At 41.4% G+C, this 17,133-nt stretch overlaps 1 protein-coding gene across 1 annotated transcript; it reads left to right on the top strand.

Moving 5' to 3' along the window:
- Positions 1-3,046: 3,046 nt before the first annotated feature.
- On the top strand, positions 3,047-16,730 carry LOC141174475 (aminopeptidase NAALADL1-like). The gene is made up of 8 exons (XM_073659408.1): positions 3,047-3,115; positions 4,561-4,655; positions 5,717-5,807; positions 7,649-7,730; positions 9,399-9,572; positions 10,488-10,575; positions 11,061-11,153; positions 16,155-16,730. The coding sequence occupies exons 1-8, from the start codon at positions 3,047-3,049 to the stop codon at positions 16,336-16,338; spliced, it is 876 nt and encodes a 291-aa protein (XP_073515509.1). The 3' UTR covers positions 16,339-16,730.
- Positions 16,731-17,133: the final 403 nt, after the last annotated feature.

The raw sequence follows: 17,133 nt of genomic DNA, 5'->3' as shown, positions 1-17,133 counted from the left end.
TCTGTACAAGGCCAAGTATGAGAAGGAGCAGCCGCTACCTTCTGTCTGTACAAGGCCAAGTATGAGAAGGAGCAGCTGCTTCCTTCTGTCTGTACAAGGCCAAGTATGAGAAGGAGCAGCCGCTACCTTCTGTCTGTACAAGGCCAAGTATGAGAAGGAGCAGCCGCTACCTTCTGTCTGTACAAGGCCAAGTATGAGAAGGAGCAGCCGCTACCTTCTGTCTGTACAAGGCCAAGTAGGAGAAGGAGCATCCGCTTCCTTCTGTCTGTACAAGGCCAAGTATGAGAAGGAGCAGCCGCTACCTTCTGTCTGTACAAGGCCAAGTATGAGAAGGAGCAGCCGCTACCTTCAGTATGTCCATAGTCTTCTTACCACCACACTGTAGATGAGTCGTCCAGATGGTAACATAGCAAGTATGGCTGAAAGAAGTCCTTCAATTTCAGTCTTTAATTACTTGCTATGTTGATCCAGAGGAAGGCGAAAAATAACCCCGAGGACTCGTTGTTGGATCATGCTCATATCAGGGGAAAAAAAATTCCTTCCTGACCCCAAATATGGCGATCGGAATAAATCCCTGGATGTTTGGTGCTCGAATCTACGTGGCTGTTACGTGGTGGAAGCTCGGTAGGATTTGTCACAGTCCGGTAAATGAGAAAGTCCAGTGTAGTTGTCTCATCCAATTCATGTAAATCTTCATTCCAAGATGTTACTGGAATGGGGCTGATTATCAGCCTAATACTCCTGTAAGAAGAGAAATATACATGTCTGAGAATCGGCTCCTCACATATATACTGTATACGGGGGGGTATAATAATAAGGCGTATAGTGGGTATGCATGTTACTGGGCAGTGATAACACTATTTTTCCCTATGTGCCACACTTACATAATCTTATTTGAATGGTGGGTCGGCTCTGCCGGACTCCACGTCGCTCCAGTTTATGAACTGGAAGAATGGGTGCTCTCGGATGGTCGATGTTATGGCAAATCGGGAAAATGGAGTTTTGCAGAGAAGCTGGAAAATGATAAAGACCATTAGTCATTATATTATGTATTATTAATGATACATTATTACACAATATCTATCGACTGTCTACATTTAATCTTCTACCTCTCCTTATAATCACCCATTATCCTCCTTTATCTGACCCTACTCACCCCGTCTAAGATGTCAATGGCATCAATACTGATCCCGGGTGGAAAATATGGGACGTCCTCCTGCAGAGACTTGTGGTACTCCTTCGTTGAGCCTCGGCTATAGAATGGCTTTATCCCTACAATCATCGTATATAGGATGACACCGAAGGAAAATGAGTCCACCAGATGGTTGTAGCTCTTACCGTCCATTATCTGTGGGAACATAAGATAGGAGATGATCTGAATATACCCGGGAGGGGATTTACACACAGAAGCTATAAGGACCGATCTGTGGATAGATATCTGCAGGATACTTTGTGATCAGATTATTCCTCAGTCCTACTATCGCCATTAATCACACAGGGATGTTACTTACCTCGGGTGCGATGTAACCTTTCGTGCCAACATATTTGTTCAATATGTCGTCCTCAAACATGACTATGGCGGATAAGCCAAAGTCAGAGATTTTAATGTGTCCGGTCTCATTGAGGAGGATGTTCCCTGGCTTCACCTCCCTGCAGGGAGAAGACAATGATTGTGAGGAGAATTCATGAAAAGAACTTTCTATAATAGATACGTAAGGAGACAACAGAGAGTCACAGGGGACAGATTTATAGAGATGAACTGATTACCGATGTATGATGTCACGTTCATGCAGGAATTGGAGTCCGCACACCATCTCTGCCGCAAAGAGTCTGTGGAGTAGAGAGTACAGGTTGGATCAGTGGTTAGATACACAATCAAAAAGACAACATCAGGAGATCACACACGTGTCCTATTTATGTCATAACTTTCTCCTGTTGTCATTGTCTATTGGTCTTGGACTACAATGTATAGGCAGCAGATCAGTATAAGACTTTACCTTGTTGTTTCTGCATCAAAAGGCATCAATCGTGCCATGTGGCCACTCAGGTCTCCTTTGGCCATAAAGTCCATGGCTACTTTATATTCTGTAGGTGTCTCCATGACTGCTCGTGCTGACATTAGGTAGCGGCACCCGGTGGCTATTAGCAGGACGTCCATCTCTGCACTGATCATCTCCTCTGAACAACGACTCTTGTTCATGATTTTCACGGCCAGCAGTTCTTTACTGACCGGATGTGATGCCAAGATGACCTGGAGGAAAATCATAACAGATCAGACCCGACTCCCATCTATTATAGGGATATGTGTAATGGATCACTGGTTTATCCCAGTCACCATTACATATGAACACCCAGTAATGAATATGTATCTCCCTCCTGTGTATCTGGGGCAGGATACATTGGGGAGCACGGAGGAGTAGAGATTCACACTTACTTTTCCAAAGCCTCCCTTTCCAAGATCTTTCTGGAATTCGAGACTGCAAATGTCAATAGGAATATTGGCATCCCCAAGGTCTTGTACGGGTATGTCCGATGAGTCAGAGGATGTCTCACTGCTTCCATCTGCTGAGATGATACAAGATTTATTAAGAAATATATCTCCAGAACCTACATTACATTTTAATCAGATTTATAGAAATCAGCAGAAAATGTCTAATATTTAGTTTTTCCTTTATCAAAATTGTCTATTAGCAAAAATGTCCCCGTTGCCTGTAGCAACGATTCACAGCACAGATTCTATTTCTTAACATTCCATCATAGAACAATGAAATGTGACTGGTTGCTACGAGCAACAAGGACAGTTCTTCAATTAGACAACATTAATAAATGAGGCCTGTACATAATATTAGGACTATAATCCCCCTCACCCCCAGTCGTATTATACTGAGTAAGCTTCTATCTTACCTGGTTCATCATTGTCCACTGATCTGTCAGATGAAGAATCACTCAGCTGGAAGAGAAACTCTGGGATGGAAATGGTTTCAGATGATGACTGGGATCTCCATAGTGCACCATTCCCGTTTATAATGGGTTTAGCATAGATCAGATGTCTCCTGCATTGGACAACCCAGTCTCTGCTGTTCCTAATTCTTTTCTGGGCTGCTGCTCTTTGCAGGTTCGGTGTTTCTAGACTTTCAGATGTAGATGAGACTTGTCTCGATGTTTCTTGGAGAACCTCTTCCACCTCTATCTCTGCGCTGATGTTTCTCCGCTTATTGAGGATGGCTTCTTTGTTCATCCTCCTTATTTCAGGGACCAGATCTCCGATTTTTTTCAAGGAGATAAGGATGGCCCTCTGAAGCTCAGCGGAGGCTGCAGAGTGAGACTCCATGAGGTTCTCCATGGTCCTTCTCTCTGTAAAGATCTCATGTCTTTTGGACTTTCTCATTTTATCCAGATGTTGTCGTTTGGACGCCATCTCTGAGGCGTCAGTGTCCATGTCCGGTAATATAATGTCTTTTCGCCCTAAAGCGAACAACGGTTTCTGCTCTTCATTTAATCCTCTCCTCTCTCTTAGAACCCGATCTCTTTGGGTTCTTTTTCTTTCTTTATCCATTGTAGAATAAATTTTTGCTTTGTCACAAAAACAAAAGAACTCCCTCACCCTTGGGGGTCTGTGAGACAGTGATTTCCTTTAGGCCATAACACTGGGATCTAGAATGCGATGATGTCATCACACCACTTGTGACATAACATTTATCGTGATGTCACAGTGCTGCAATCTCTCTCCCTCTTTTTCTTTCTGTGTATACATATATATATATATATATATATATATATATACAGTTAGGTCCATATATATTTGGACAGAGACAACATTTTTCTAATTTTGGTTCTAGACATTACCACAATGAATTTTAAACAAAATAATTCAGATGCAGTTGAAGTTCAGACTTTCAGCTTTCATTTGAGGGTATCCACATTAAAATTGGATGAAGGGTTTAGGAGTTTCAGCTCCTTAACATGTGCCACCCTGTTTTTGAAGGGACCAAAAGTAATTTAACAATTGACTCCAAGGCTATTTCATGGACAGGTGTGGGCAATCCCTTCGTTATAATGTCACTCCAGGCCAGCTAATCAAAAGAGGAGCTGCGGATGCAGTCTGGTAGGGGGCAATTCGCAGGACACCCATCCAGCAGCCACAAAATACTGACTTGGGCACTTTTACTAGGGTCCTGTGAATCGATTCAAGACCCTTGCTGATCAACAAAATAAAGGGGCTTCACTGCACGTCAGGTTGCACTGCTGACCCTTCATTGTTTGCACAGATACATCATTCTTTATACGAATGGCTGTGCCTGATATAGCATCTCAGTCCTATTCAAGATGGAGTGTTGCATCCACATCCCGCGGATTATCAAATCAACCTAGGAATCGGACACCAATGATTAAACATTGAGGGCTCCTTCCAAAGATAGACCTTCAAGCTTTACTCCCTGGAATTTATCTAATAGGGATTCTCTGAAATCTCATACAAGTTTTTGACCAGAAGAAATAGTAACCATGACTGGTCCATTTTTAGAACCGCACATTAACCATTCCCTCCTATTATCCCCCTAGGTGGCAACACCAGTCAGTGCTTCCCTGAGTGTCTATGACAACTGGATTCGTCACTTTAATCGAACCAGCTCACTGCATGGGAAACTGATACCTCAGTAAGTCACTCTTCTATAGCTTCAGTCACATTTCCGCTTTTTTTAAAATCAGGTTTTCCGTAGCTATTTGATGCAATTCCTATTCAATAAGAGAATACCCCACTCCGTAAAATATAAAAAAAAAACAGTTTGCTTAATTAATGTATAAATTCAATACAAACAATAATAAAATAGACATGATAAACAGGTAAAAAATTGAAAGTACACATATTGATATGAGCAAGATTTAACCAAGGATGACAACCACTGAGGAAGCAGCAGCGAAACACATGCTGGGGTGGGTAAACACCATTCTGCAATCAGGTGTCTTCTTATATGATTTATCTCCTGTAGGGTTACTTTTAGGCTTACTTATCTGGTGAGGTCATCCTTGTTGCCACTTTCATACAAGTGTACTGTATTTCACGCTCTGTATACCGCAATGCACGACCAGCCGCGGACCTCCTGACCCAATCTAACAGTACATATATGCCTATGATGCTGATAGTTTGGGTCAGGAGACCCATTTCTGTATACAGAGTGTGAAATACAGTACACTCATCTGAAAGTGGCCATATTTTGATACTACCAATTTTTTTTTTACATGTTGGGAGTTATTGCAAGTTTTTGGCGCACATGTGATAATTCACGCAGACCCCTACACATGCTTACTGCCTGACTTGTATCTACAGTATATCTTACCTGGACCACAGCAACAGTGCTTCCTCAGGGGGTGACACCCCTGGTGAATCTTTCTAGCATTAATGTGTACACATTTTTTTTTACCTGTTATGTGTCTATTTTATCATTGTCTGCATTGCATTTCTACATTAATAAAGTGAACTATTTTTATAATATATGGGGTAATAGTTGCTATCATTGTAGAGGAATTGCTAGTAATTTTGGGAAAGTCACACTCAATAATTAGTAACTAGGCCGTAACGTAGGTTTATGGCTACATCAGGCATATCTATAATGGCTGCACTATAAACACCGGTGTGAACATAATCTTTATTTTATTTCTACTGCCTTATGTTTCCACTTTTCATATACTCTTTATAACATCTCCATTTTCCATACAGGTTGGGCACACTAGGTGCCGGCAGTGACTATGCTCCATTCCTTCATTATTTGGGCATCTCATGCATGGACATCGCATACACCTATGACAGGGTAAGGCCGATTAAAAATCTAACCTAATAAATAAATAAATTAAAAAAGCAACTTTGGGTTCCCCTATTTTTGAGAACCAGCAAAGGTAAAGCAGACAGCTGGGGGCTTATATTATCAGGCTGGGAAGGTCCATGGTTATTGGTCCTTCCCAGCCTAAAAATACCAACCTGCACCCGCCCCAGAAGTGGAGAATCACATTGGATGTGCTAATTCTGGTGCTTTGCCCGGCTCTTCCCAATTGCCCTGGTGCGGTGGCAATCTGGATAATGCTAGTTGGGGTTGATGTCAGCTGTGATTTGTCAAAATTTACTAACCCAGTAATCAAAAATAAAAACACACACACACAAAAATACTTTGTGTGAATAAAGACTCCCCCATATTTTCCCTGGTACCCCAATTTATTAAAAAAAAGTCATGCAGATCCGTCGTAGTCTTGGGAATCCGCTATTTTTTACATTTATTTATTAAGTTAACCCAACATAAAAAGCTGGATAATAAACTTCACATGAAAGTCACTAAAGGGTGCAAGTTTATTATATGTAGTGGGCTTGTGAAATTATATATCTACAGAACATCTATCTATGCTATCCATGCTATATATTTGTTATTATCTATCTAATATCTTTATATCATCTATCTATATCTTTATATAAGATTGCTTTGTTAGTTTTGGAAACTAGCTTTAAGTTATATAGAGTATTACAGCATGTAAAAGATGATGTTAAAAACAGATTACGTATGTATGTTATACGGATGCTAAGCGAGGAAAAAAAATCGCACATACGCATGACGCTCGCCAAGTTTTCAGGATGAACATCGGAGCAATATTTCTACGCAGATGTGAGCGAACCATAACTGAGCTAAACGGATGAAAAAGATCTATCAAACTGGTTAAATAAACACAAGGTTAAAAAAACGCATAAATAACCTATTTAAAGGAATGTGAAAAACATTTAATTACTTTTCTTGCTGTCATCCAGATCTACAGTCAGCATTAGCCCTATTCAGATTGTCAGTTTTTTTTCTTGCAAGTAAGAAAACTGGATTGATTTTCATCAGTGTTTGGTCAGTGTCAGTTTTTACCATCAGTGATCTTCTGTTATGGCCAAAAAAAAAAAAATTGCAAATTTTCTTTTCCTACCCGCTACAATGTGAAAGGGAATATCTGGTCTTAAGCTACAAGTCTGCAATCGCTGTGCGACTGCGGGCTTGTGAATCCTTACATTGCGCACTCTCAGGATTCTCTGGTATCGAGAGTGGCAAGTTTGTGATTTGTATACATGTGGTCCTATGCCAACTAGACGTGCGTGGCCTTGCAAGAGTATTGAGCACGAACGACCAAACTCGTCTAGTCGGAATGTGGCCGGAAGTATGCATATTGAATACTTGGCCGCTACCGGCAAATCCTCACAGCTCACAGTGCGATGTGAGGATTTACAAGTCTGAAGTCATATAGAGTGACTGCAGACTTGTAGCTTAAGACCAACAACCCCTTTAATCTTGGACAGCACACTGACTGCAGACTGATGCCACTCGTGCTGTCTGCGATTTTCAATCACCCATCGACTTGATGGGTAATTTTGGTGTTTGACTCCAATCAGAAACACATGTCTACGTGATTTTGTTGCAGACGCATGGTGCGCAAAAAAACATGGACATCTGAAAAAGTGCAGTGCTTGCAGAAAATTTGCCCTGGGGTAGAAAACACCTTTAAGGTGCAATCTTTGCTTTTTTATATATGTACTAAATACAATTATAACAATGCTAAAATTCTTATTAGCAGTCCAGTAATTATGTTCTTCCTATATGATGTAGTTATATCTCTTTTCTTCACTCCACAGAGCAAGTCCTCCGCCCGTATCTACCCTGCGTATCACACTGCGTTTGACACGTTTGACTATACAGATAAACATATCGATCCAGGTATCACATTGTCTCCATGCCACAGCACAGAGCGATCGCTATAATATAAGAACTCGTTCACATGGGCATTTCAACTTTGTGTTGCTCATAAATTGGTCCCAAGTGAATGTGACTATAACTCGTGTCTGCTGTGTCACAGCACGCTCCATATTTTCCTATGCTGGAATTATACTATATGGATAAAAGTCCCATAGTTAAATATTAATAAATTCTGTTAGATGTGTCTCACCAGATTTCAGAACATAAGCTGCATACATTATTACATCTTTATCGACTTGATGGGGCTGGTGAAATTGGTTTGAAAATCCATGTCAGATCCATGTATAATCTTTTTTTAAAATTCTTTTACTACTTGGGGTTAAAATGAGCATTTTATGAGTCCTTTGATCCATGTACAGAAATTCTGACATGTATTTTCAAAGTAAGTACACCAGTCAGATCAGATTTAAGAGATTTATGTAATAATATATATTTAGCCTTGTAAAATTTAGTGACAGAGCCAAATGTAATAAGTTATTAATTTGATGTATTTAAAAGGGAAAAGCTTGTGTGTAGATATATTGCTGTTGCACAGAATAAAGCTATGTTCACATGTTGCGTTTTTGCAGTGTTTTTTTTCCTGCAAATTAAAAGCTGATTTTTATAGCACCAGCAAATGCTGTGGGATTTCATAAATAGAAAACTGCAGCATGTTTTAAATCTGCAGCATGTCAATTCTTTCAGCGTTTTTGCAGGTTTTTTTCACCATAGAAAGCAACAAGTGAAAAAGTGCTGCACAAAAAAGCAACCCTGCGTTTTTGGTGAATAAAATTAACTTTATTAAACATGTACTGCAGACAAATGACACATACTATATAATCCGGACCAAAAAAATGGCAGCAAAAACTCACGAAAAAAGCAGCAAAAATGTAGCAAAATTAGCTTTTTTTTAACCAGCTTCTTTTGGCCTGCAGAAAAAAAAATGCCTCAAAAATGCATCATGTGAACTTATCCTAATAGAGTCAGTCTGGTGTCCGTTTCTTAAACCAAATGAAAAGTGTACCGTGCTGGGTTTTACAGCTAATAGGAATTTTCTGTGATCGGTTTGCCACATTAATCTCATGTTTCTGTTCCTAGAACGGAACAAAGATATGGAACTCAAAACGCAGTGTGAACTGGGCCTTATGGCGCCACCTGCTGTTCTTTTGATTCCCTTTTAGAACATCCGCCCAATGTGTTGGCGAGAAGCGGCTTCAGATTCTTATTAACTGGCTTACAAAATCTTCGCCATCCAAGTAAAAGAGAATCTAGGAGTTGTCTGCTGAGCACGTGTAAATGACAAAACTGGGCAAATAAGATGGTCTTTGTCAAATATAATCAAAAGAACAGTAGGGGGCGCTATAATGTATGTAACAGCCATATCTACTATAGACACAGGAGAATTTTTTTAAATTATTCCAAAGTAAATAAAGTTGTTTTAGAACCAAAGGGATACAAAAAACTGAGGAATAAAGGAATTCATTCAAACAAAAATTTTTCATCTATGTGTTCTCTTCTGGGATTAATTCTAATCAGGTAGAAGGGATGCTTTTTCCTTTCTTTTTTTCCTTCCCTGCACTATGTAGATCATTATCTCCACCATGTCCTTGTGCTTAAAGTCAGACTCACATCTTCTATATTGGATTTTAGGATTTACCAGCCATCAGACCGTGGCCCGCACAGCGGGTAATGTTCTGCTGCGACTTGCAGACAGTCTCATCCTTCCACTCGGACCACTGGATTATGCAGAACTGCTGGAAAACTACTACAGCACTGCTGAAACGGAGTTTTCCACCAAGCTTATAGCCAACGGAATCCAATTAGGTAATGGGTGAAAAATGATATCCATGTATAAAAGAACCGGTCCATTTATTATTTAGGTGCCATTAATAGGTGAGGGAACAATTATGTCCACTAAACCCCACAACGTGCCAACCACTAATCTGTGCCCTTCATCTCTTGTAGCCATTCATTGAACGCCCCCATATAGGCCTCATGCACACTGTATGTCTGTACAGGGGCATACAGAGGCCATAGACACTATAGATTCATACAGAATCCAACAGGGAAAACATCTGGAAGCCACTATACAGCAGCTGCCATATCACAGCTACAGAAGGCAATGTTCTTCCCTGAAGAATTTAAATTCGATTTCGCCAATCCTTTTTTCCCCATCACATCTGCAGCCATGTAGAGGGCCTCAAAGGGGTTGTTCAGGCTCTAGGTGACTGCAGACTTGTGAATCCTCACAGTATGTACAGTGCACACTGTCAGGATTCACGGATGCCGGGAGCAGGCAGTAATGTGATCACAAAGATGCAATTTGAATACTTTCAGCCGCATTCAGACTAGACGTCTCACGTCTAGTTGGCATGTGACAGCATGTATGTAAATCGCATACTTGTGGTCACATGCTGGCCAGCTCCCGATAAATCCTGACAGAGCGCACACTGTATGCTATGAGGATCCACAAGTCTGCAGTTACATTCAGTGGCTGCAGACTTGAACCCCTTTTGTCCAATTTTGAAAAAGTTAATATAACCGATTTTTATAATCATGAAGAAGTTCTGTGGCCACCACGGCTGCTCCCACAGGGCTCATCAGTTATTTTGCTTGGCCTAAAAGTAATTCTGCCTCGTAATCCAGCGTATGAGTGCAGGAATGGGCAGAGCAGTCGTGCAGGCGAGGAAGGGGACACAAATTCGGAGACAGTAATAACGCAGTCCATCTGTGTTTCAGCACCGTTGAAGACTGCAGTTGCAAGATACAAGACATTTTCGGAAGCGCTGAACAAGACAATTTCAGAGCTGAAAGACACGAAAGAAACGTAAGTTAGTTGTACAATGTATCCTCACATTCAGCATGAAGGTCAGGAATGACAGCTCTTTAAAAGAGGTTATCCACTACTTTTTCATTGATGACCTATGTCTGATCGGCCGGGGTCCGACACACGGCATCCCCGCTGATCAGCTGTTCTCAGTGGCGGCGGCTCCCGGCCACAAGTGCTCGATTGCGGAGCTGCTCCATCTTCTGATAGTGGCCGCAGCAGTGTACTGCACATCCGCCTCCGATTTCAAATCAATAGTAGGTGGATGAGCAGTACCCGACCACGGCCACTATCAGAAGACGGCCAGCTGCGCAAGTGAGCACTTCCGGCCGAGAGCCACCGCCACTGAGAACAGCTGATCGGGGGGGGGATGCCGGGTGTCGGACCCCAACCGATCAGACATTGATGACCTATCCTAAGGATAGGTCATCAATGCAAAAAGTAATGGACAACCTCTTTAACCATGTTTCCTTCTTCCCATCTAGGCCACTAAGAGTTCGCATGATCAATGACCAACTAATGCTGCTGGAGCGAGCCTTCATCAATCATTTTACCTTCCCAGATAAACTTTATTACAGGTACTATATTTTATTAATCTATGCTAAATTAAAGAAACACTAAACTTAGAAATCAATGTGAAAACTAATCAAGAAATCCAGTTGCCCTCACTGTTGGGGCTTGTTCACACATTGCATTTTTACCAAGGAAAAATGCAGCGTTTTACAGTACCAGCGATGAGAATGAGATTCCTGAAATGTCATGTACATGCTGCTTATTTTTTCCTTGCAGATTTAACCCATTAAAGCTTTTTTTTTTTAAATGTTTAGCATGTCAATTTTCTCAGTTTTTTTCCACCCATTCAAATGAAGGGGGGGGGGGGGGACAAGTAAAAAAGCTACAAAGTTGTACGTCTTCCACCCAGTATTTTACCTGGGTGATCGAGCTACTAAATAAAATCACCTATGTAGTTTTACACTTTCACAAAAAGTTGCATTGATTTTTTTTTTTACTGTACCCACTGATGGAACGCCCTCTAGTGCTCACATTGAGTTGTGCAGGTGAAGTTTAAAGAGGCACTCCTCCCATCTAGTGATGAGCGAGTATGTTCTGTTAACCCTTTCGCCGAGTATACTCGGGCGAGCACCGAGTATTTACAGCGTGCTCGGGGGGTACGTTTTTGTCGCTCCCTGAACATGATTTGCGACTGTTTGACAGCTTTAATACATGTGAGGAATGTCTATTTCTTACACATTCCTCACATGTATCAAAGCTGTCAAAAAGTCGCAAATCATGCACACGGGAGTGATTCCAACATATCACCGAGCACGCTATAAATACTCGGTGCTCGGCGAAAGGGTTAACAAAACATACTCGCTCATCACTACTCCCATCCTATTAATATATTGCAATTAGTGTTGAGAATTCCGATAATGAAATATCGGGTATTGATCGATATTCGCGGTATCGGAATTCCGATACTGAGTTCCGATACTTTTAGAATATCGAATACCGGAATCGGAAGTTCCCATAATGCCTGCGCTCTGCAGTGTCTCTGAAAGATGACAAGCTGGATGGCAGTGCTCAGCTCACTGTACTTGTCATTTAGTGTTAAAGGATTTATTAAAAAAAATAATACTGTTTTAATGCACCGTCTCTTTAAAAAAGCCGGCCGGCAATTCAGCAGCGGCATACACCGGTACCCAACAATTTACAACAGAAAGAATAGAGCATCACACATAGATTAGATAGATAGAAACATGTCAGTCACATATATAAGAAGTACAGTGATAGTGTTGCTTACTGTACTTATCATTTAGTGTTAAAGGATTTATTTAAAAAAATAATACTGTTTTCATGCACCGTCTATTTAAAAAAGCCGGCCGGCAATTCAGCAGGGGCATACACCGGTACCCGACAATTTACAACAGAAAGAATAGAGCATCACACATAGATTAGATAGATAGAAACATGTCACTCACATATATAAGAAGTACAGTGACAGTGTTGCTTACTGTACTTGTCATTTAGTGTTAAAGGATTTATTAAAAAAAATAATACTGTTTTCATGCACCGTCTCTTTAAAAAAGCCGGCCGGCAATTCAGCAGCGGTACCCGACAATTTAGAATAGAAAGAATAGAGCATCACACATAGATTAGATAGATAGAAACATGTCAGTCACATATATAATAAGTACAGTGATAGTGTTGATTACTGTACTTGTCATTTAGTGTTAAAATAAAGGATTTATTAAAAAAAAAATTGACGTGGGGTTCCCCGTAATTTTAGTCTCTAGCGGAGGTTAAGCAGACGGCTGTGGCAGATGTTTGAAGCCTGGGAAGGGGTTAATACCCATGGAGCTTCCCAGGCTACTAATATCAGCCTCCAGCTGAATACCTAGCCTTTACTAGCTATTAAAATGGGGGACCACAAAAAAAATGACGTGGGGTTCCCCCTATTTTAATAGCTAGCAAAGGCTAGGCAGACAGCTGGGGGCTGATATTAATAGCCCAGGAAGGGTGCCATGAATATTGGCCCCCTCCCAGGCTAGAAACACCAGCCGTCAGCTGCCCCAGAAATGGAGCATCCATAGGATGCGCCAATTCTGGCACTTAGCCTCGCTCTTCCCACTGCTCTGTAGCGGTGGCCGTGGGGTAATAGGGCTGGGGTTGATGTCAGCTTATAATGCCAGCTGACATCAAGTCCAGGTTAGTAATGGAGAGGCGTCTATAAGACACCCCCATTACTAACCCCATAGTCAAAGTTAAAAAAAAACCACAAACACCCAGAATAAAGTCCTTTAATTGAAATAAAGACACAATTCTTTATTGTTCTAAATTAAACCATACTTACGATCACGCCCATTCCAGCTGAAGCCAACGATCTCCTGCAATAAAAGTAAAATAATAAAGCAACATCATCCTTACCTTTCCATGGTTCCCACGACAGCTTCAGCTCTGCTACATTCACATGACAGGTTGGACCGCAGCCGAAAGCTGCCATCCAGCTTGCCATGCGGCAGACACTGAGAAGCGCAGGCTTGCTTGCGCTCCTCAGTGTCTCACTGTGACGGCATAAAGATGAGCCGAGGTCATGTCCAATGAACTCAGCTCACCTCATGCAGGTCACTGACAGCGTGGGAAAATTCTAAGTGCTCAGCAGGAGAATTCTCCCACGCTGTGATGGCATTGAGATGACAGGCTAGATCGCAGCTGAACTCTGCCATCCAGCCTGTCATCTCAATGCCTTCCCAGCGTGGGAGAATTCTCCTGCTCAAGCGCTGAGCGCTGAGAATTTTCCCACGCTGTCAGTGACGTGCATTAGGTGAGCTGAGTTCATTGGACATGACCTCGGCTCATCTTTATGACGTCACAGCCAGACACTGAGGAGCACAAGCATACCTGCGCTTCTCAGTGTCTGCCGCATGGCAAGCTGGATGGCAGCTTTCGGCTGTTGTCCAGCCTGTCATGTGAATGTAGCAGAGCTGAAGCTGTCGTGGGAAACATGGAAAGGTAAGGATGATGTTGCTTTATTATTTTACTTTTATTGCAGGAGATCGTTGGCTTCAGCTGGAATGGGGTTGATGGTAAGTATGGTTTAATTTAGAACAATAAACAATTGTGTCTTTATTTCAATTAAAGGACTTTATTCTGGGTGTTTTTGGTTTTTTTTTAACTTTGACTATGGGATTAGTAATGGGGGTGCCTTATAGACGCCTCTCCATTACTAACCTGGGCTTGATGTCAGCTGGCATTATAAGCTGACATCAACCCCAGCTCTATTACCCCACTGCCACCGCTACAGGGCAGTGGGAAGAGCGAGGCTAAGTGCTAGAATTGGCACATCCTATGGATGCGCCATTTCTGGGGCAGCTGACGGCTGGTGTTTCTAGCCTGGGAGGGGGCCAATATTCATGGCACCCTTCCTGGGCTATTAATATCAGCCCCCAGCTGTCTGCCTAGCCTTTGCTAGCTTTTAAAATAGGGGGGACCCCACGTCATTTTATTTGGGATACCCCATTTTAATAGCTAGTAAAGGCTGGGTATTCAGCTGGGGGCTGATATTAGTAGCCTGGGAAGCTCCATGGGTTTACCCCCTTCCCAGGCTTCAAACATCTGCCCCAGCCGTCTGCTTAACCTCCGCTAGAGACTAAAATTACGGGGAACCCCACTCCAATTTTTTTTTTAATAAATCCTTTATTTTAACACTAAATGACAAGTACAGTAATCAACACTATCACTGTACTTATTATATATGTGACTGACATGTTTCTATCTATCTGATCTATGTGTGATGCTCTATTCTTTCTATTCTAAATTGTCGGGTACCGATGCTGAATTGCCGGCCGGCTTTTTTAAAGAGACGGTGCATGAAAACACTATTATTTTTTTAATAAATCCTTTAACACTAAATGACAAGTACAGTAAGCAACACTGTCACTGTACTTCTTATATATGTGACTGACATGTTTCTATCTATCTAATCTATGTGTGATGCTCTATTCTTTCTGTTATAAATTGTCGGGTACCGCTGCTGAATTGCCGGCCGGCTTTTTTAAAGAGACGGTGCATGAAAACACTATTATTTTTTTTAATAAATCCTTTAACACTAAATGACAAGTACAGTAAGCAACACTGTCACTGTACTTCTTATATATGTGACTGACATGTTTCTATCTATCTAATCTATGTGTGATGCTTTATTCTTTCTGTTCTAAATTGTTCGGTACCGGTGTATGCCGCTGCTGAATTGCCGGCTTTTCATGTAATACATTCTACATTATTCTTATTTGTTTTCCTTCATGTAGAATTAACCTACAAGGAAAGAAAGGGTTTATTTTCATTCCGATATTTGTGTCCCATTGACTTGCATTGGTTTCCGGTATCGGAATCGGCGATATCCGATATTTTTTGGTTATCTGTCCGATCCAATCCGATACGATATTTCCCAATATCGGAAGGTATCGCTCAACAGTAATTGCAATCTTCATATTACATAACACTGTGTACTTACAATTGCTCATTTTGCTTTTCTACCCAGATAATTCTCCTCTTTTCTCTGCTCTATGTAGAAACAGGAAGTCTCTTTTCCCTGCATGAATCATCCCCCTTTTCACCTCCTCACCCAGTTGCTCCCTCCTCCCCCTGTCAGGGACTTTTGCAGTAACTTGTGACCTGTGCAGAGATAATTGACCTCCTGTTTCTACATAGAACTTAGAAGGATTCAGCTAGTCAGTTTTTAACCACGGGATGTCAAAGAGATAAGAGAAGAATTAGCTGGGTAGAAAGGCAAAATAAGCAATTGTAAGAACACAGTGCTGTATAATATGATGACTGCAATATATTAAGAGGATAAAAACTTTGATGGGAGGAGGAAGACTTCTTTAACATTGGCTGTATGACCAGCAAAAGAGGTGAAGCAGTGCAATAAAGGCTTTTGGAGCAAATAGGGCTAATTTTGTGATATGTTAAGAAATGTGTTCCCTTTGAGATGCTACTTCCAGGTCAGAATAGGCTTTATTCCTGCTGTAGAGTGTTTGTAATAATTCGCTCGCTTACATCAGTCTCCTTCATCCCTGCAGTCATGAGATCTGGGCGTCCCGGAGTTCCAGCGTGGTCACCTTCCCCGGCATTGCAGACGCTTATGCCAATGCAGTTTCCACAGGGCTGAAAACGGACTGGGACCTTGTCCACCACCACATCACTGTGGCCGCCACCGCTGTGGATAATGCTGCATCAACTCTGGAAACCGCAGCGTCCATTTAACAATAGGACTGAAATTAAAACCGCACGGCGTTAATTTATATCCCATACCGCTCTCCTGTGGTTTACTACCCAAGAATCATTGAAAGTTTAGAACTAATATAGTCTACAATGTGGTGCTATATAAAAGCTGGGCTGAGAGGTTCTTCAGCACTGTACTGCCCTCATGATCATATGGTTCACATGGATTTTGGCTTCAATGGGAACAATTTAAAAAAAAAAAACGCAACCATCTTGTCCATACGATTCCCATTCTGCAACTCACTCTTATTGAGAATTCATTGGAGCAGATTTACTATTGTCAGCGTGTCTCAAATCTACTTTTACTGTTGAACTAAAATTCTGGTTAAAATAAATGTAGACATTTTTATTAATAATTTGAGCCAAAAAAAGAACAGATGTTTGCATTCTTGTTAGTATCTATAAAAGAAGACTCAAGTTTGGCAAGATTTATTTCTGGCTTGCACCAAGTTTTAGGTGCAAGGTCTATGTCTAAAGTATAAGGCCAAGTTCACACGTTGAGTATTTGGTGAGTTTTTGAGTGGGTGATAAATACAGAAGTGGTGACATGTTTCTATTATATTTTTCCTCTGATCGTTCCACTCATTCATTTGGCTTACAAATGCTGAGCTAAAATACTGAATGTGTGAACATGGCATTAGACCCAAGAGCTGGTATAAAATAGGAAACAGAGTCTAACCTGCGCCAAAGATGTTAAACAGTGCGCACCACAATGAAAGATTTCCGCATCTTCTTATGCTTCATCTATGTTTATATGGTCTGAATGTTACACAGGAA

Source organism: Phyllobates terribilis, unplaced genomic scaffold (assembly GCF_046119375.1).
Source record: "Phyllobates terribilis strain yellow unplaced genomic scaffold, ASM4611937v1 Scaffold_13__5_contigs__length_258822181, whole genome shotgun sequence".
Taxonomy (NCBI): Eukaryota; Metazoa; Chordata; class Amphibia; order Anura; family Dendrobatidae; genus Phyllobates; species Phyllobates terribilis.
The sequence above is the reverse complement of the archived record's forward strand: the minus strand, read 5'-3'. Positions and strand labels throughout refer to the sequence as shown.

What these genes read in the sequence shown, in the direction of transcription:
- LOC141174475 (XM_073659408.1), top strand. Translation starts at nt 3,047, where the DNA reads ATGTCTCCTGCATTGGACAACCCAGTCTCTGCTGTTCCTAATTCTTTT. An exon ending in CATGGGAAACTGATACCTCA is followed by an intron (nt 4,656 to 5,716) that starts GTAAGTCACTCT and finishes TTTTCCATACAG; the next exon opens with GTTGGGCACACTAGGTGCCG. An exon ending in AGATAAACATATCGATCCAG is followed by an intron (nt 7,731 to 9,398) that starts GTATCACATTGT and finishes ATTGGATTTTAG; the next exon opens with GATTTACCAGCCATCAGACC.